This window comes from Protopterus annectens, chromosome 5.part0, assembly GCF_019279795.1.
Source record: "Protopterus annectens isolate FY-2018-M chromosome 5.part0, PAN1.0, whole genome shotgun sequence".
NCBI lineage: Eukaryota > Metazoa > Chordata > Ceratodontiformes > Protopteridae > Protopterus > Protopterus annectens.
In genome coordinates this window covers 219,280,197-219,301,701 of record NC_056735.1, presented here as the reverse complement: position 1 = coordinate 219,301,701, position 21,505 = coordinate 219,280,197, and the positions used below count along the sequence as shown (strand labels likewise).

The 21,505-nt window shown below is 38.4% G+C and overlaps 1 protein-coding gene across 1 annotated transcript in view; it reads right to left on the bottom strand.

The window, feature by feature from the left end:
- The window catches only part of CTSC (cathepsin C), a 279,811-nt gene extending 264,749 nt beyond the window's left edge, over positions 1–15,062 (bottom strand). The window contains exons 1-2 of the mRNA XM_044072207.1: positions 14,747–15,062; positions 1,936–2,081 (exon numbers count right to left, since the gene is read on the bottom strand). Of these exons, the coding sequence (XP_043928142.1) occupies positions 1,936–2,081; positions 14,747–14,906 (306 nt within the window). The 5' untranslated portion in view covers positions 14,907–15,062. The remainder of the gene's footprint in view (positions 1–1,935; positions 2,082–14,746) is intronic.
- Between the last annotated feature and the right edge of the window lie 6,443 nt (positions 15,063–21,505).

Here is a 21,505-nt window from a genome sequence, read left to right as displayed (position 1 = left end):
TAAAATTAAGGCAGGACCTCTCTGAAAAATTAAGGCAAAGTTCACGGTAAAATAACTTCCAAGGATCTTTCTAGGGTAAGAATTCTCCAAGAGTCTCTTGTTGACAATGGTACCCCTTTATTGGCCAAGGTAATGCATGAGCTTCGGTAGTGTTTTAAAATTAAACAGCCAAGGACAAACCTCAAATATATGGGCTAGTTAAATGCTTTAAAGTTAGTTTTATGAAATGCTAGAGAGAGAACAGCAGAAAAGCTGTGACCAACTGCCACCATATTGTGTCTCTGCTGCTGTAAAACCACCCAAGCCTCAGCTTAATTTCAAAAGACAAGGCATAAGACATTGCCAAGAACATTTTTTGCCATAGGACTTAGACCTCCAAAACAGAAATGGTACACAGAGTGCTCACAAGTTCCTAATGTCTCATCACGCATGCCTGAAATCGGTAAAATGAGCTTGTTGTAAGACGAATGTGATAAAGAATAAAACCCTGATCCAAACCTAGATAGCAGAATTTGATTAGCATCTCTGGAATTTAAGAAACAGGGGAATGACGGTACATAGTTAATGCAAAGCAATCCACAATGGATGATACACTACATTACTGAACCCAACTACATTACTGAACCCAACAATATGTCTAGAATTATAGAAAATGGAGACACATTTTGCACACAGCTGTTGCGATTCTTAACACTCCTGAAGGCACCAGACACACACACACACACAGGTTTTTGCACCATTTCCTTATTTTCTGAAGGAATTGCTTTTGGATATATGGACGACATTAATCTTCTATTTGGCTTCTCCTCGGTTATTTGCAATGCATTCGGAAATAATTAGGGTAATAGATTTTTTTTGCATAGCTTGCATGTCCTCCATTTCTCTATGGGTTTTCAGTTGGGGTTCCTGCATCCTCCCACTCAGAGACATTCAGCTGGTGAGCTTGCAAAGTTCAAATTTCTCTCAAGCTGTACAGGTTACTTGCCAAAGTCTGGCTCCCTACACCCTTGAACTGGATAAAATTAATGAGCAAACTGCATAATCTGAATGAGTTAGCCTGTTCAAGCTGGCGATTTTACTAACTTGAAGGGCATATTGAGGAAGCATAATCAGCTTCATGAAAAGGTAGTAGGTAGAAGGACCATTATCTGAAGCAATATTTTAGCAAGGCATGTGTTGTACCATGCATCTCAGCAATTAAGGCTCAAAACACAAACTAAAATATCAACACAATCTGTATATGTTTAGAGACAGAAAAGCTAATCTACAAACTGACTAGAATGGGACAGCAGCTAAAATGTGTACATGCAATGCTTTGAAATGTACATTTTTTTTTAAATGCTAAGTGAGGATGGCAACAATAATGTCCAAGTACAACACAACTTGCATCCACACCTCTGGGTCAGATACAAATGGCTTGATAGTGGCTGACTTTCAATACAGCCTTGAACAGTAAGGGTTATGGTAAAGAAGGCAAGTGGAATACAGGAACACTTAGCGTCCAACTATGAATGATATTGCTTGCAATAGTAGGAAACTCACTCCGTGTTGTATGCAAGTCTAATCATTGCCCGTGTGGCCAAAAAGGGTTACCGGGACATTTCAGCTAGCTGCTGCTCAATAAGTGCTAGCCAGCAAGAAAAACATTCAGACATTGCAGCGTAAACACAATTTACAAGCGTAAATGCAGAGTTTCATTAGGAAAGCTTTCAAGACAGGTGTGCAGCAGTACACAACCTCAGGGCATCACGAAACAATGCCAGACAGAAGAAAGGCATCTCTGCCAGTTTACACATAACTTGATAATTTGCCAAGTAGCTCAATTAAATGCTCCATATTTGTAGCAGAAAAGATAAGCTAAAAGCATGCAAAATGCATCTAATGCTCAAAGAATATATGAAATACAATTGTGATCCTTGTAATAAATTTGCTCACCTTGAAAAATGCAAACCACTTATAGCCATTAAGCACAACTTCAAACCCCTGATTGTAAATTATGGTGAAGAAACCAGAGTGGCCCAGATCATCCTGTGCTAAATCAAGTTTCTGAAGATGCACCACAACCTTGGATTGGATTGGACCTGAAAAGACAAATTGGATAAATAATACATACAAACAACAGCTGGCAGTGAAGCATATAATACATACAAACAACAGCTGGCAGTGAAGCATCACAAATGGTACATCTCACATGGACACCCACCCAACAATGGAATACATTACATGGCGACTCCCTCCCCCTCTTTTTTTTTTTTTTTAAAGCTTTTATACTGACCTGCATCTGATATCCAGCCTAAACATGCAGTAATTGGCATAACAAAGGGGCCCTAGTAAGGTCGAAATGTGGGACAGAAATAGATCAGCTCGAGCAAATAGAAACATTTGTACTGAAACATACAGCAATAACACATAGCAGGAAAAAAAAAACACAAAACAGATGGCCACAGCCTGGAGTAACCAGCCTTGATAAAGCCAGGCTACCAAGATAAGCATGGATGACATCTACAACGTATGGACTAAGGCTTCTTGCCTTTTAATAATCAATAGCCAACTCAGGTGGATGGAAATAAAAATTGTGGGAGGTGATCAGCCCAGTTTTCATTTTTAGCAGTTCTGATTTCTAAACCACTTCTAGACTGAAAAATGTCAAATTCTATTAGCAACTTTTAATGCATGAATAAGGGTTTTGGGAACTGCAATGAAAGTCTGCCATAAAAAGTATACCAGACTTACACAATGGAGACTACAGAATAATTTTCAAAGCATTTTTTTATGTTGACAACTGGCAATGGATAGACCTTAAACTGTTGCCAAGTTACACTTAGAAAACTACAGATATGTATTAGCTGGTCACCCTATGTAACACCCCTATTATGGCAATGTAATGGATACATATTTAGACATTTGTTAACCAGTACGTCCGAATAAACAGGAGCCCTTTTTCAGCAGAGGCCTGGACAGAAAAACTCCATTCAGAACAATTTAAATGGCAGAAATAACACAAAAGTACAGAAAAACGTAAATACATGACACTAAATACAGAATTACAGATCTCAAAATACAGCACAAAATTTCAAATAAAAATCAAGCAATGAAGTAAGATTCTATAAGACATACAGTAGTAAGCACAGATCCATAACAATCTAAGAAATACAGTACAAAATAAACCTGCAAGCCGCAGAGTAATGAAATGTGAAATAAACAAAATATCATTAAGTGAAGAGTTGACTAAGGTGGTATATAGGGAGAATAGAAGGGACATAAAATAGTAGAAAGTGAAGAAATAAAAGGAAGAGTGAGCACAGAGTAAGGAAGTTAGATATGGTGAGGTAAGAGGGAAGAACTGCAGGAGAATTATCTGAGGGAGACGGAAGTGAGGGGTGGGAGGTAGGATGACAGAGTTAGGTGCGGTTTGTCAGGAGCAGCTCTAGGAGTTCAGTAGTGTTTATTTTAATTTTTTTTTTAAGTTGAGGGCATTCGGTATAGTTCTAAATGGTCAGAGGAAGTTTGTTCTACACTGAGGCAATGGAATAGCTGAATAGATATTGACCATTACTTGCGGGCTTGTAGATTTCCAGGAGAAACTAGTCAGAACTCCTGAGAGGGTATTGGGACTATAGATGATGGATGAGATGGTGGGGCAGGAGGTAGTTTGGTTAATAATGGAGTGAGCGAGTCAGGAGCAGCTGAGCTAGGAGAACCTGGTGGGGGAGCTCTGGCCAGTTTAAGGATTTGAGAAAAATGCAGTGGTGAGTTGTAGAGTTATTAGCAGCGAACCTAGCTACTTTTTTTTTTTTTATAATAGAGAGAGTTCAAGTTGAGTTCAAGTTTACACTTTAGGGAGGATTGTAAATTGGTTAAAATTTGACAGGCATAAAGATGACTGGGAAGATAAATATAGGCAAGATAAAGTCTGGAGTCCCTAGTGAGAAATTTTGTTCTATAAAGCAAGCCTGGTTTTTGGAGGTTTTTTTTAATGCAATTTTGGACATGAAGATTGAATTTTATAGTTCAATCTATAATAACACCCAGGAGCTTGATGCGCATCTCTACATTTATAGCAGCGTTAAGGGATGCAATAGTGAATGAAGATTTAATATGTGAATGGGGGGGGGGTGTATTATGTACTAGTTGACCATCTACTGACAGAATTGAAAGAGTTTTGGGTTAAAGTGTGGAGGTGTGAAAGATTATCAGAAGTGTAGATGACAGTAAAGTCATCCGCATACTAAATGAGACAGTAATGTGTGCAGCAAGTATGAAGACAGTTTGTGAAGATGTTTAGTAGTGGCCTACGAATGGAACCTTGGGGTACTCCAGTATTAAACAGGGAGGAAGTGCAAGAAAGAGGAAAGTCACTTGGACTGCTGTCTATTGGCGAAGCAGCTTGAGAATCATTTCAGGATAGGATGAGAGACAAAGATGAGACATTTACTGAGGAGCCTGGGTGAGATACGTTAATGAAAACTAAATAAGGAGGATTTTTCTTATACAATTACTTTTTGCCAATGGCTTCAATGTAGAGAAGGGAACTAATACTTTTAATGAAATACACTAGGGACACCAATTACTCCTGCTCCTCTATACACTTCAAAGATATATTTTTTTTTATCCATTTCTGCATTAAATGTTCCTTATCCGAGAGGCTGCTTGCAGGTCATAAAAAAATCATCAGCACCGTAGCATCTCATCTACAGCATAGGGGCACTTGTGGCCAATCTGTATACATACACCAGTCACTAGAATGCCCAGGGACAGAAACACTCCAGATGATAAAGCACCAATCCAGAGTAGACAAGAAGTCTCAATTCAATGACAGGGCTCCAGCCACTGTTATAAGAGATGCTCACACAGTTGTACTACACTTCAAAGATCACTGCTATAAACAAAGTTACCAAACCAGTAATGGAGCCCATCAATGGATTACAGTACTACTAAGTGGGGGCTTGAAGTAGGCAGCCATTACAGCTGGCACCAAAGTAGAAAGTGCTTTGACCAGAAGACCTACAGATTAATTGTGTATACACACCGCAATACACCTATTCTATATACATATCTCTCTCCCTCTATAGATATCCATTATATATAGGATGCATACATCTATTAGATATAGGATGCATATATCTATATGCTTTAGTCAGTCAGTCAAATCACATTCTACCCGTGTGTAATAAAAAAATAGGTGCGTGTATATTAAATTGTTTTAGATAAATACCACTTGGACTGAGTTTATATGAAATCTAGATGAACACAGTTTAGGAAATGGAACAGAAGCTCTAAATGCATCCAAAACATAATTATTTCCTATGATTTTTTTTTTGGATAGAAACTGGCTACTAGAAAGTTAATCATGGGCTACTTCAAGTGTCAAGAGGAGATGGGTCAGTATGCTCAACAGGTCCCAAGGGGAAACTGTAATGTTCACTGTAAAAGGCATGAATAATGATAGCTGCCCCCCCCAGCAGAAATGACAGCCACAGGGAATAAGCCCCGCCCCACCCCACAGAGAGAATATCAGTAGCCGCAATTGAGCCAAGAATCTTATTTTCCATTTCAATTAAAAAGTCCAATGAGCAAGGCACCGATTTCTTAAGAGTTTCAAATTAAAATATCTCCATAAGGATTTCCTTACCCTCATCCAGTGGAAAAAAAAAAAAGGAAAAAACTAGCAACAAAGGAGGACAGACAAGAAGTGAAGGACATCCAGCTCCCTGGTCTGACAAATGTGTCTCCCTTAAGAGTGCTAAAAGGAAAACCTCCATTTTGCCAATAAGACTTCTGTTGAATTTTGTGGCCTACCTTCTCAAGAGTCTGGTTTCACCAAGCAGACAGGATCCCAGGCTGCCAATTTCAGTCTTTAAGTAGGACTGTATTAGAGATCTAGATGGGAGGGGTGTTCTACAATGCTGCAGGAGCAGGTGAAGTCCTTTTATACTATCTGTGAAACCCACTGCTCCCTTGACCAAGAGGTGGTTAGGTTAACCATAAGGAGTTTGGGCTTGCTCAGGAGACAAGGCAAAACAAGACACCAATATAAACTGAAGTGCAGTCAAATGATCCAAGAACCAATTCGAATTTGTATCCAAGGAAAAAAAAAAAAAAAAAAAAAGTGTTCAAAACTACATATACTGACCGCATTTTATAGTTTAAATAACCAGTGTAATCACTTTATAAAAAAATATCAGAACTTACTGGTTAAAATTCAAAACATGAAAGACCACAAAATAAGGGAAACATGAAAATACAACCCATAGTAAAATTATAATTCATAAACAGCTAATTATATAATAAGTAAAAGGGACTACACTTGTAGCTTAACAGAAACATTCATTTAACCCAGGGGTCCAATTAGCAGTTGTTAAATGTTTATGCAATTCACAGTATTCTAGCCCACCCCACCCCCAAACTTCCACCTCTCAGAAATCTGCACCTTTTCCAAAATAATAAAAGGGGAATTTACACACCCTTGGAATGTTTAAGGCACGTTTTCATCCCCTTTTTATTGCACAGGTGTTCATAAATCCCAGTGCATAATGCACTCAATCCTCCCTAAACACAAAGGCAAGGCAAGATACAGGGTAAACTACCAGTCTTGTTGTACAGCTGTTATCTACCCGTGCAAAATACTTACAGGGATCAGTGATGTTATATGGCCATAAATAAACCTACATTGTGAGGAGACCCCACACATGTATATCCCCCTGTCACTTCACTGATCCCTTTTAACAATAACCCTTTAAGGTCTGTACTGTGTTTAAAAGAGAAAAATTAGAGCCTTCACTTGGTTTATGAGTTACATCAGTGGGACTAAACACCCCTGACTGATTTTTGCAAAAATGTCACCCCACCTGCACTGTGGGAGGATCACTGCATTAGATTTGTTCCTAGGGTTGTTTAATACGTCAAACTTGGTAGAACACAAACAAGTCTAAAATTGGTTTGTAAACAGTCACTCAAGAGCCTTTTAATTGTTGTGTTAATTCACCAATTCAGTGGGGGTAAACCAGTTCCAAAAATATTTTACATTTGTCCAATAAGAAATGGCCAAAATATGCACAATAATCTGGTTGCATAACTATAAACACTAACCTTGTTGAAGCACCTTTTGATTTAAATTACAGCATTCAATCTTCCTGGATAGGAGTCTTTCAGCATAGCACATCTTGACTTGGCAATATTTACCCACTCTTCCCAAGTTAGATTGCGATGGCATCTCTTATACACAGCCCTCTTCAGCTCACCCCCAGATTTTCTATTGAATTTAGGTTTGGGATATGGCTGGGCCATTCCAAAATATTTTCTAGTGAAGCCATTTTTTTTTTTATTTATTTAATTTGGATGTATGCTTGGGGTCATTGTTGTGCTGAAAGGTGAAATTCCTCTTCATCTTCTGCTTTCTAACAGACACCTGAAGGTTTGGGGCCAAAAGTGACTGGTATTTGGAGCTGGTCATAATTCCCTCCACCTCGACTAAGCCCCAGTTCCAGCTGAAGAACATTTGCATGATAATGCCACCGCCATGCTTCGTCGTGGGGATAGTGTTCTTTTGGTGAAGTATTTTTTTTATTTTTGAGCCAAAACGTACCTTTTGGAAGAGTGGCCAAAATCGTAATACATTTTCCCCCATGCTTTTGGGAGACTATATATTGTTTTTTTCCAAATTTTAGCCAGGCCTGGATGTTTTTCTGTGTAAGAAAAGAAAGGCTTCTGTCTTCCAACCCTACCCCATAGTCCATACATAGAGAACATGGGATCACATAACCAGCACTTGCCAGAAATTCCTGCAGCTTCTTCAGTGTAATTTTGGAGCTTCTTCAGTGTAATTTTGGAGGGATGTCCAGTTCTTTGCAACGTCACTGCTGTCCCATATTTTCTCCAGTTTTTTTTTTTTTTGCTTTCACCATGTTCCATGGTATATCCAATGCTGTGGATATATTTTTACCATTCTCCTGACTGATACCTTTCAACAATGAGATCCCTTTGATGCTTTGTAAACTCTGCAAACCATGGCTTTTGCTGTAGCAGGCAACTGAGTAAACATCAGGAAAATCCTACTAGGATAGCTGAACTCTATTTGGGGTTAATTAGTGTCTCTAATTGATGGCAGGTGTGTACCCAAGAAGACTGAATGATGTCATTAAAAGATGCTTCAAATTAGTTGAAGGGTGTGCACACTTATGAAACCAGCTTATTGTACATTTTTTTTATCCCCCTCCCAACAGATTTGTTTTTCAATTGAATTGTATAGGTTATAGGTCACATTAAAGGTGAGAAAAGTTTTGAAATTACTTGTATATAAAGAGAACGCAACATCACAAAAACCTGGCATTTTAACAGGGGTGTTTACACTTTATATATCCACTGTGTATACTACATGAAGAGATAGATTGTGTATTGAGATGTACATTATACACACATATATATATATATATATATATATATATATATATATATATATATATATATATACACACATACATACATATATACACACATACACACACACACACACATAAAAAGAAATACTCAAAATGTTTATTCTGTGGACAGATTCCTTTAGCATCCAAAAATGTATAATACTGGGCCAAAATGTACTGTGAAACATAAGGTACTCTTCCCAGTACCACATTATAATGTCAGCAAACACAAGGGCAGAGGAGGTTCCCATGGCTACCCCTTTTATTTGGAAGTATTCACCTTCAAATTACACAACTGTTTTAATACTGTCCATGCACTTGTTCTAACTGTCCTCATTTGAAAGACACCATTATTGACAGCCTGGTAATCGATTCAGACCATGTATTAACCAAAAACCAAAGTAGGTTGTGATTTTCACCACCATCACCCCTCCCGCCTTTTCTGGCTTCATGATTCAAAAGCCCTCTCCCTCGATAAAGATAAAAAATATTCTCCAATAATACCACTTTTCAACATAAGTGAAAGCCTGTTTCCACAAAATACTAGTGTCTCAATTTTCTAATTATTTTTCCCCCTTCATTTCAGATTTGTTACAATGAATACTTCACATTTCTACAGTTTTAATAGAACACTTCTTAATTCTAAAGGCATTTACTACACATTAGTCTTAACTGTAAAAGTCATCTTCCTTCCAGCTTTATCCTCTCATATACCCTATTGTATTTTTTTTGTAATTTACCAGTCCTTAATGTCATTAAACATAGCATCAAAACAGAGCTAAACAAAAACTGGATTAGTAGGCAACCTTGCCTCACTTCATTCTCTTTCTACCCCACAGCCAATTAACCCCTGGAACAACCCATATTTTTATAGTTACTTTGAAAGACAGTATCAAATTATCAAAATCATAAAAAATCATAAGTATATATATATATATATATATATATATATATATATATATATATATATATACACACACACACACACACATCTAGTTATGTTCAACATTATCATATTCTTAACTATTTTACTTTCATCAATAGTTGAGCACTGAAAGGGTGATACCGTATGTGACGACCGTGCCCTGGCCCAGCAATCAAGAAGCCTCAATCCTCAGCATTAAACACCAAGGAAGTTGTCTCAAAGAAGAGAAAAGGATAACTACACACAGTAAAGTACAATTTCCCTTAAGTGCACACAGAGATCACAGTCATTCTGGGGTTGGTTTCTCCCTTGTTTTCCAGGTCCCAAAGACTCCCCACTGGCACAGCTATAGGGTCCCGATCTCAGCCTAGCTGGCAAGCTAACCTCTCTGTCCAACCAGTGCTTTGTGTCCCTGCCCAGGTAGCACTTGAGATTCTCCGGCTATGCCCCTTTACCCAGACTATACGTTAGTAATTTCTGCCACCACTAGCTAATAATTATCAGCTACCCAAAGGCCCTTAAAAGGGTGTCCAATTATTACTGTGCAATATTATCCAATTGGTAATGTGACTATTCAGTCCAAGGCTTTTTATAGAGTGGCTTATTTGGTAATGTGACTATTCAGTCCAAGGCTTTTTATAGAGTGGCTTATTTGAATTCTATACATATGGAATGTACTCTAGAGCCTACTTCTCTACACACAGGTAAAGGTAAAGGTTTTAAAATATTTAATAATAAATTAAAAATACAGACAATACTACTACACCACAGAGATATCCAAGAGTTCAGAGATCACACAGAAACTTAAACACAGTAGGACAGGGACATGTCTAACGTCAAAGAAAAATCTAACTTTCTAATCTTTAGCTATTCTTAAGAGAAAACACAGTGCTATAATCCTACTTACATACATAAAGAGCATAAGCAGTGCTGGGGTTGATGGTCCAAAACAAAAATGCTTAAAGTCTCTCAACAATAGTTTTTAAACTGGCCCGCCCAGATGGCATCATTTTGACACAGTCGAGTTCCCAGGTCAACAAACTGCATTATTTAGCAATCCAACACCTGCTCAGAAAACTACAACAATAAAAAAGACGTTTCACATGTATACTCAATTATTCCCTACCCACGGTGGTGGTGCTGCAGTAGCGTTGTTGCCTCACAGTAAGACGCTGTCCGGTTCAGTTCTCAGCTAGAGCGTCTTCTGCGTGGAGACATGCGTGAATGGGCATACCTTCGTTGAAGGTTGTGCGTCAGGGCTGGTAACTCTGCACGTAAAAAATCAACTACCAATTATTAGCAGACCGGAGTTCCGCTGTGGTGACCCCCAACTGGGAAAAGCCAAGAGACAACTCCTCTAAATTATTCCTTAAGTTAAAACAATACAAAAGAATGTGTTCAGCCAGCCGCTTCGGCACTACTGTTTGGATAATTGTAAACTTCAAAGAACATTTGAAATGCTTGGCTTGGTTTTCCTTAAAGCAGATAACAATGTTGTAACAATCTTGAAGTTCACATTTTACAGTGTTTTTCTTTCATTTAAGAACACAAGCCTGTATTTATATATACAAAGGATAGAATTATGTCTCAAATTCTACTTGACTAGGCTGGCAACCTTCGCCCATCTTTCACCACTCTTCACAGCATAAATAAAACACAAGAGAATACACACAAGAAAAAGAAGCAATAGTGACTAAGTAAGTGATGCACATGCATTTTAAGCCACTGGCAATGGTGTAGTTACATATAGCAGCCTTATTATTCACATAAATTTACAAGAACTGTATTGGTAAAAGTAGTTTACCCTCTGGATAATCTTATCCAGCATGGGACATGACTGCATGTGACGGGCTGCATCATAAGCTGTAACCATATTGTCCAAGTAGTTCTTCAGGGGAACAGTACCACAAATAACCATTTATCACAGTTAAAACTACTGAGAGCCATTACAGCACTATTATGCACAGTCTTATGCAGGTCTTCAGGTCAGTGATGGGGTGCTGTTATTTGTCTGCAAAACAAATCTACTAAATTTGATAGTTTGTAGCTTGAATTGGGTCTTCAGAAGGTCAGTGATGGGGTGCTGTTATTTGTCTACAAAACAAATCTACTAAATTTGATAGTTTGTAGCTTGAATTTTCATATCAGGAGAAAAACACATTCACCCTTAGAAGTTAGGACATTTCTGGAAATAGACTACAATGTAAATAGACAGGGTACGACATTCTGTTACAAGGCTTCAGTTCAGGGAACGTAATTATGGAATGTAGAAAGCAGAAGTGATGGTGTTGCGGTAGCGTTGTCGCCTCAGTTAGACGTTGCCCGTTCGATTCTCAGTTAGAGCGTCTTCTGTGTGGCGACGTGTGTGAATGGGCGTTCCTTCGTTGAAGGTTGCAAGTTAGACCCGGCAAGCCAGCACGTAAAATACTGCCAATCATTAGCGAACCGGAGTTCTGTTGTGGCGACCCCTAACCGGGAAAAGCCTCAAGACAAACAAATAAAAGCAGAAACTAGAGTATGGTCGCATTTGAAATAGAAATATTGCCCATCCGTCAGTGTAAAAGGTAAAAGTTTAGCCAGGATACAAGACATTAATAGTGGGTTTGTGATTATCATTTCACTGTAGTCAGAGATATTAGTTTGTAAAGTTTACAGGAGTCCAGCATGGGTTTTAATGGATAGTAGAAGTATATTGTGTACATACAGTACTAAAACCAGCAGAGGGAGTTATTAGTGAGGTAATTTAAGAAGTGTGTGTGTGTGTGTGTGTGTGTGTGTGTGTGTGTGTGTGTGTGGGGCCGTGAGTGGCCGTATAACGGAGAATTGAGATACACCCATAGTCAAGGTAACCATAGTCAAGGTAAAACTTTTAGTAGTGTGTTTAACAGTTTCAATGGCTCTTCTCATACCCCTGGCATTCAACTTACAGCAAATATGGTCAGTCAAGGTAAAACTTTTAGTAGTGTGTTTAACAGTTTCAATGGCTCTTCTCATACCCCTGGCATTCAACTTACAGCAAATATGGTCAGTAAAGCATGGAGAGCAGTCGCACTAAAGGCACTGCTGAAGCCAAGTTTGCAAAGAAAACAGTAAGCATTTATGTGGGAATACAAACAAAACCCGCTGGAGGCATACGTATCCCAGACACTACCCCTTCTTTGGATCAGGTTCCCCATCCATGTGAAGCAGAGTGCTTCCCTAACCCAATTCAAGTGGGATTGTAACAGACACCTAAATGGGAAATAGGAAATTCATCATTGGCTTTGGCATCCATGTCTTTAACACACAGGCAGTCTTTAAAATGGATTTGTCGACGGGGCCCTTGCTTGCATATTTCATCTCCCAAGCCCCTGCTGACACTTATCAAGGGCACCAGAATTTGTCAGACTTGAGATTCATTCATTTATTAGGCTTAAAAAGGGCCTTGTGCTTATTAACCTAGTAAACACCTATGAACCTATGGTCAAACGTTTGCTTGTACATTTTTTCTTTTGCTTATTAACCTAGTAAACACCTATGAACCTATGGTCAAACGTTTGCTTGTACATTTTTTCTTTTGCAAGTCCAACCAAGTTTGAAATGGGACTGAAATCTTTACAATCTTTGGGGGAAGAGGATCGTAACAGTGCTTAAAAGGCAAGTAAACCCTAAAACCTTAAATACCAAGATTATTCTCCTAAAATTAAATATTGTCCTCTGCATGTCATGAATAAGCATGTAATACAGATCTGTATTAAAGCAGTGGTGTACAATGTGCCAAAATGCATACCATTCTAAATGCCAGAAGTGGTCTCAAAAGTTAGCAAACTAGTTCTTTATTTGACTAATCCATTAAAGGATTTAACTAATCTTTCTGGACCGCTACCTACACAAAAGAGAATGTAGTACACTTAGACCACCATAACTCAGAGGAAACTCCTAACCAGCACACACAAAACAACTCTACAAAGACCGACAGGATGGAACCCTGAAACTGAATGGTATCCATATGTTACTCCATCTGAAAATGGATGCTTTACACTAGGTATGTTACCATTATGTTGCATACTTATTTTATATTTTATACATGTTATCATAGTCTTTGCACAAATTTTTATAAGGGGCAAGAAGTGCTTTTACAGCAATGCAGACAGGCTGACAGTAAGAAAGCCAAGCAGCTTATACACAACTGACATGGATGTGTGTTCTGATAACAGACCAATAACCAAACTGCACCACTGCAATACTAAAATCTATACAATAACAAGTGTTAGACAAAGCCATCCTTAATAGTAAAATGAATCATTATCTGTGAGCACAGATAAGAATATGCAAATGAAGCTTGGTGTCACACTGCACAGACTGGCCCTCTACAGTCTGCACAATACCAAAAAAAATGGGGCAGTGTCTCTGTCAGACTCTTCACAGAAGTACATACACGCCATGTTTCAACTACCTCTCTTATCAGAAGGGGAAAGAATGTGTTCTGTTCTTAGTAAAGACAGTGAATTATACAAATACTTCATAGTGTTCAAATATCACTGAGATGATCAAAGGGAACCAGTAAAAGAATCAACTTAGGTGGTAAAGTTTTCCCACCTAAGTAACATGATGCAAGAAACCTAAACTAAATGCAAATGCCACTTCCCTTTCACTTTAAGCTTACAACTAACTCACACCATACCATACACAGTCTTGCCTGGGCCTAATGTCTTCCCAGAAAAACATCTGAACACCAAGGATTTGGCTTCTTCTATTAGTAGGACTTCACTAATCTGTTTTTTACTCTTTTCACCTACTAAAGCCCTCAGGGAAAAACAACTTTTACATTTCTAAACATTACAGCATCTAATCCTAACGTTTACATCAACGTAAACTAGAAACTTTAAAAGTAGAATTTTTGAACATTTCAATGAATGGCAAGTGTTTTACAAGATCATCGACAGCAGCAATGTGCCACAGTAAAACAAAGAACACTCCAATGAATGGCATGCGTTTTACAAGATCATCGACAGCAAGGTGCCACAGTAAAGCATATTAGAGAATGTTGTTTAAATAACGTATGCTAGCCTACAGGTCACATTTAAGACTGAGAAACATTACGAAGACTGCAAAGAGTTGCACTTTTTATTATGCGGACACCCCTGGATGCTACCCATCGTTTCAAAAGGAATGGGAAAGTGACAACCATGCTTATTAACTCCAAAAAAATTCTCGCTGTAAACTGAAGACTAACACTTATGTATAAAGACGCATAGACTAAAATAGAGAGGCTCAATAGCAAAGAAATGTTGAAATCATGCAGACATTTTGCATTTACGTCAAGCACATCACCACATGAGAGACCACAATCAAAACGAAAGTTTAGGGCGTGGGTACTACAACATATATATAAACATTACCAGATATGTTTAGTTTCACTTACCCAACTCTGTACAATTAATATTTCTATCTTGTCCACTTTTTCCAACTTGGAACACCCAAGTACCCACGAGGTCCTCGTAACTGCAGTTTGCTGGAGTGTCACTCAGACATGTTTGTAACCCAAACAGTACAAAAATAAGCAGCGCTATAAACTTCCCCATTGGAAAAAAACTTCCACCGGCAGAGGTACTTTACCAATAATACAACCTGTTAATTCTAAAAGCAATGAAAAAAGGAAAAGACAACAAGCAGGAAACAAGTTGCGAAGACAACTACAATACTACTCCCACCTTCAAGTACTTATTCTTAACTCCACTTCCTCAATTCATCATGTGATTGTGTTGAAGAGCAATCATGTGACCCATAATTCCAAAGACTCACGTGAGTGACATTTTTGTGTGTGTGTGTGTGTGTGTGTGTGTGTGTGTGTGTGTGTGTGTGTGTGTATATATATATATATATATATATATATATATATATATATATATATATATATATATCAGACAGAGTGAGTGAAATCAGTGAAGATTGAATTTGCTATATGCTGACAGGCATTTCAGTTTCTGGCTTCATATCCTTCAGAAAATGCATGATAACACACAACCTTTTATTCTAGCAACTTTCTAAGTTTATAAGAGCAATATTTAAAATGTCTACTTATGTTTGAGGCGTTATCCCCCCATTATTTTTGGTTTTGTCCAGATTTTTGTGCTAAGAAATTGAAAGCTATTCTGTGTGTGTATGTGTTCGTGTGTGTTATACATGCATATGTATATAGGTTCTTTTTCATGACAGTTTAGCACAGAGAATTAGGGCTGTGAGTTTTTAATGAATCTCATTCTTTAATCCTGGACTTGACTTCCAGTTGTACAAATAACTGTGCTGTTGGGTTATCCCTGAAGTGAAGCTTTCATGCTAAGTGGACTTACTGAGTTAATAAATTAGATAATACAATGGAACAAAATTGTTTCATGGCATACTTGCCTCGTCTACAGATGTCCTTTGTTTGTTTACAGGGATACAGCAATAACCAAAGATGATCAATTACAAGCTCTGAACGGGTTACATACTCAGTACTTAGTAAACAGCAGCATTCTTTTGCATGTGAGTATTTAAAAGGAAGCACAATACATATATGTACGTATTTATACAAATAAAGCACAATAATACGATGTAACAGATAGAGGCATAGGTTGAAGATGGAAGTAAGAAAGTGGAAGAGAAAGAGTGAAAGGAAAGTGAGAAAGGAGTGAAAGAGGAAAGTGAGAAGGCAGAAGAGAGTTAGCTAGAGCAGGCTTGATTATGTAGAGTTAATGTACCTTGGATTTTACCCATAAAATAGTAAGTGCCCACTTGTGAAGAGAGAGGTTGAGGTTCTGTGAAGTTGTGTCAGAACAATTTCATGTTACCTGCTCAGCTATATGCACACAATAGAGGATGTGTGACTTAGTAGCATACCTCTCAGCTGTCCAGATTTTTGTCTCATATTTTGGTGTGTTCCTCATAAATTGTGTGGTTTTCTTTCAAATCACGTAGAATTAAAGTCACTAAATAATGGCATACATTTGAGTTTCAGACTTTGTATCCTTCCTATAATGCATGCTAAAACAAATCCTATTATTTTACTGTATTTCTCCCTAAATAAGACCTAACCAGAGAATAAGGCCTAGCATGGTTTTCCAGGGAGGTCATGATATAAGCCCTACCCCAAAAATAAGCCACAGTTAATATAGTCAACAACACACAACGGACGTGATGAATTATAAAATAATAATATTATTGACACCTATTGACTGAGGTTATCGTACTCTGCTCACCATTTTCAGTCCATTCAGACACTCAACTTCTTCACTTTACAGACAGTCATAAGATGCTTTCCCCATGAGTCCTCCACAGTTCTTACTTTAACCCTAATCCTCACTCACGCTTGACGTTTGAGATCCTTGGTCCATAAACACTGACAAGTGTACTTCGATTGGTCAATGTACAGATGACACATGTAAACTGTGCACACTTGATAACAAAAGGGTGTGGTTGTGTCTTCTTAACTGTCGCCATTTTTGTTGCCACTCCTGTCTCGTAAGTCTTCAGTTAACCCCCCACCCCCAGACAAGAAGAGTGCAAAAAGAAAGAGCTATTCCATCGAGTACAAGAAGGGAATCTTGGAGGACACCCAAAGAAAGAATCTGATGGCTTTCTGCAAAGAGAAGAAGTTGGATCTCCGAATGGTCCAAAAATGGTGAGCAGAGTACGATAACCTCAGTCAACAGGAGAATGAGGGGAAATGCTAAGAAGTGCAAGTGTGGATCAGGTCGGCAACCATTATTTTCAGAGCTGGAAGACATCATCTGTGAATGGATTGCTAACAGGAGAGCAGAGGCTTTGGTTGTGTGCAGGGCTGATATTCAAGCATTTGCCCTTGCAATGGCACCACAGTTAGAAATATCCCCAGAAGAAGTCAAAGCATCACAACATTGGCTGGATGGCTTCCTTCAGCGATATGAACTGTCTCTAAGAAGATCCACAACATTGCTCAAGCTGGAAGATACTGAAGTTATTAAACGTGCACTTGCATTCAAGTCCTTTGTTGATGGCATCGACTTTTCTAAATATCAACTCTCCAACATGATTGCTATGGATGAAACTGCAGTGTTTATGGGCCAAAGATCTTAAACAACAATTGATCACAGGGGTGCCTCATCAATCTACATTCCTTCCACTGGTTACGAAAGTGCACATGTTACCTGTATTTTAGCAATTCATCTAGATGAAAGAAAACCCCACCTCTAATAATAAGTAAGGGCAAGAAAGATAAGATTGAATGCGTTTCAGGCATTTACATTCTTGAAACTGAAAAAGCCTGGTGCACACAAGCAGTTATAAGGAAGAGGGTCGATGTACTGCTGCCACTTGTTTTGTGAGGTGGTGAAAGAGGTCTGCTAGTCTGGGTTTCAGCCACCACTCACCAGGCTAAAGAAATGAAGAACTTCCTTGCACAGAGAAGAATAGATCAAATAATAATTCCTGCAGGAATGACTGCCAATCTCCAGACTCTTGATATTGCAATAAACAAGCCATTCAAGGACCATTTGCACATGGAACTCAATGCCTACATTGAAAATAGAATGGAGAGAAATCAGTGTGGAAACTTTGTGAACCCTTGCCTACAAGAGGTCATGACTTGGGTGAAGAATTCATAGGATAAAATCAATGACAGCTGTGTTGCCAATACACTACGAGCAGGCTACATGGACAAGCAGTGCTCATTTATGGAAAGCTCTGTTGTTAGGCATGACAGATTGGGGCCAATGGTTCTACAGGAAATGGAGTCACAAGAAATTCAGGCTGGAATTTGAGGGTTGGAGACTTATGACAATGTTCAAAAAGAAGATGACATGACTGTATTTGAATAACTTTTCCATTATCAGGGCAACAGAATGGATTGCTTCTGCTTTCAGCTGCCAGCAACTTCTTGTCAGTTTTTTGACTTTATTGTATTAAGGTAATGTTTCATTATCAAGGAGTAATTACAATGTAAGGCCACTAGTTCCTAGACTTCATTTTTATGACTTTCCATCATTCTTCTCTTACGGTTTGGGTAAGGAATAAAGAAAGCATCACCACTCAAAAAGTGGCAGTTATTCACCTGTTTTATTCCCCTCCTCCAGTGCACATGTATTGAGATTTTTCTGCACTTTCTGTTAAGCATGACATATTGCACTGTGAAAGCCAAGGTGTAGATATTCTGAAGTTGAAATGTTTGTTGCACTGTTTATGTAGAATTCTCACACAACTGTTAATGCGTCACCAAGAACTGTTACCCAATAACAGAAAAGTGCCAAATAAATGTCAATTTGTGTACATGAATAAATGTTGATTTGTGTACATGAATAAATGTAAACTGTTGTACGGGGGGGGATAAATAAGGCATCCCCTGATAATAAGCCCTAATTCGTATTTCGGCAGGGGAAAAAGTATAAGACCCGGTCTTATTTTTGAGGAAGTACGGTAGCAACTTTCTAAGTTTATAAGAGCAATAGTTAAATTCTGTCCCTGCTTTGGGGGTTTTGCCCCCCCCCAATTATTTTATGCCTTGTCCAGATTTTTTTCTCTAATAATTTGAGAGGTATGGTTAGTAGATAGAGGGTAAGAGGAGATGTGGTGTTAATCTCCTGTTCTGTGGAGTGTTCTATGTTATTAGCATGCCCTTTTGTCAAACTGTTGCATTCATATTGCTCTTCTTAGGTAGTGCGTGAACTGAGATCAAAAACTGAGTAGTCAGTGACTTCAAAATATGTTATAAGTAAGTGATTGCCATAGTCTGGAGACAAAGATTGAGAAGCAATGACTAGTAGAATGTAACTTGAAAGAAGGGGGATTGTAGAGATGGGCCTACTCTGACTTGGCTCCTGAGGCCAAGGTTGGAGTTGCTACAAGCAGTTTTGAAGTGAGAGGGGAGGAGGAGTCTTGTTGAAGTACTTTGAGAAAGAGGGAGCCAAGAACAACATTGTCTCAGGCTTGTAGTGAAAGCCACTTAGCCTTAAATAGAGTAAGACAATAATGTTCATTCAGGTGAGACTTTCAAATGAAAGGGTAGACTTTATTACAGAGAATTTGCAGAGGCGTAGATAGGATGGGGTGAAGGTGGCAGCTGTCTGGGTGAAATATATCTGATAATGTGATCAACAGATGCCTGTCTGTTGGTGGTGCCGTACCAGCATTCGTTTCCATACTGGCATTTCTGAGTGCCAGTATGGAAATGAATGCCAATACTGTTTTTATAGGCAGGGCCATAGTGCTTCAGCAGATTGTGTATGGAAAATTTTGTAGCAAGCAGTTTGATACAGTTTTTAAAAGTAGAAAGATTTTTTTCTTTTGTCCTGTAGTAGTTCTTTTTTTCCCTCAGTTTAGAGTAGAGGGGTGCAGATTTTGAAGAACAATGTCTAGATTGCTCCTTTAAGTAAGGAGCATGTCCCATTTTATTATTATTATTATTATTATTATTATTTTTTTTTTGGCTCTGAGGTTTACCATATTGTAGAACAGCAAGAGGCATTAGATGTGACAGCAATGGATATGAGGAGGGAAGAGAAATTGAGAGATTTTATTGGACCAGAAATGGAGGTAGATGATCATACCTCCTAGCTTTTCAAAGTGTTCTCAGAAGTTAAGGGATTTGTCTATCTATATAACCAGAATTCTAAAAAATGTGATAGATTCAATGGACGTATTATCACAGTCTGTTATGTGAAGAGTTTAGGAGATTTGGCTAGTATTTGTAGATGCCAAACAGCATGGGTTTGGATTTTTTAGGGTTACATAAAAGGTTTTTGGAGATGGATCACTTGTGGAGTTGGAGTAGGTCTTTTTGAAGTAAAGTTTCAATGGATTTTGAGAAGGCTTGGCTCTGTATATAACCATAACATTGGCATATAAAAGTAGTGGAAGCTGGTGTAGGACTAAAGGGAGTTTATACATTGAAGAAATGGAGCAAGATTAGAGCCTTGTCGAACTCCTGAATGAGTGCAGGCAAAGCCAGATTGAGTAGACCCTATCTTTACCCTGAAGGGTCTGTTGAACAGCAAGTCTTTGAACCAATTGGATGATTCAGGACTGATGCCACTGTGCTGACGATGGATAAGCAGAAGTGTGTGATCAGTTGTATAAAAGGCACTGCTTAAATCAACAAACACAGATCATGTCAGATTCACATTTTCCATATTTGAATAAATGTTATTAGTTAGACTCCAGAATGCTACTCCCAGTCGAAAAGCCTCCTGTTTCCTAAACAGCAAGTGATATTTTTGTTTTCCAGATGGTGTTTCTTCACTGTCTTTGAGAGGTTTTCTAAAACTTTGGCCAGAGTATGTAGGATGTATATGGTTCAAAAATTACTGCAGGAAGTAGACTTGGGTTCTTTAGGAATGGGCCTGAATAAGGAGGATTTCCAAATAGCTGACAGTGTTGACATAAATATGCTTTAGTGGGGTTGTAATATAATCACTGCATTGGTAAAGAAACCAAGGTCAAATTTTGTTGGGTTTAGCTGAAGATTCCTGTGGAATTTCTTCTGGTATTGGAAAAGTTTGCTTTGTAGTGATTTTTAAAGAAGTTGAGGGTGGGCTGAATTAACATGGTCAAGATTCACTATCAGTAGTGTCTGCCTGAATAAGTGAGCTGGAGGAGAGAATAGATAAAATCAGAAGGTGTAAAGTACTCATAAGGGCAAGATATAAAGCCTAGATTGATAGTTCTCGTTGGAGGGGGGCCTACCATTAATGTTGTTAATTTCTTTCCAGAATTCTTTACATGAATGAAGGAGGGAGGTTTGGGATCACATTAGGTGCCTGGCTTTCAGTGGGGGCTGGTGGCTTCAAATCAGTGGGGGCTGCAGGAGGCAGCTGAATGGGTGGGGCCAATGAGAAGGGGTGTGGCCAACTAAACAGGGGTGGGACTATGCTAAAAACCACAAAAACTGGGACTTTAATTAAATACGCTGACCTGGGTGCCTAACCGTCATTATGAGAGTCCAATCAAGACAAAATGAAGTGTAGAAGGAAAACAATATTTCAATGCATTGGCTACATGCCAGCTTAATTAATATCTAGATGGAAACAAAAAGGTTGTGAGGCATGAAAAAAGAAATTACTTTTTAAATACATTACTGGAATGCCAATCAAAATCAAGTATAAAAAAAACAAGCAGCACTCAACTCAAATCACTTCTCCTTGCACTGCAGTTCTAATTATAATTTACATTC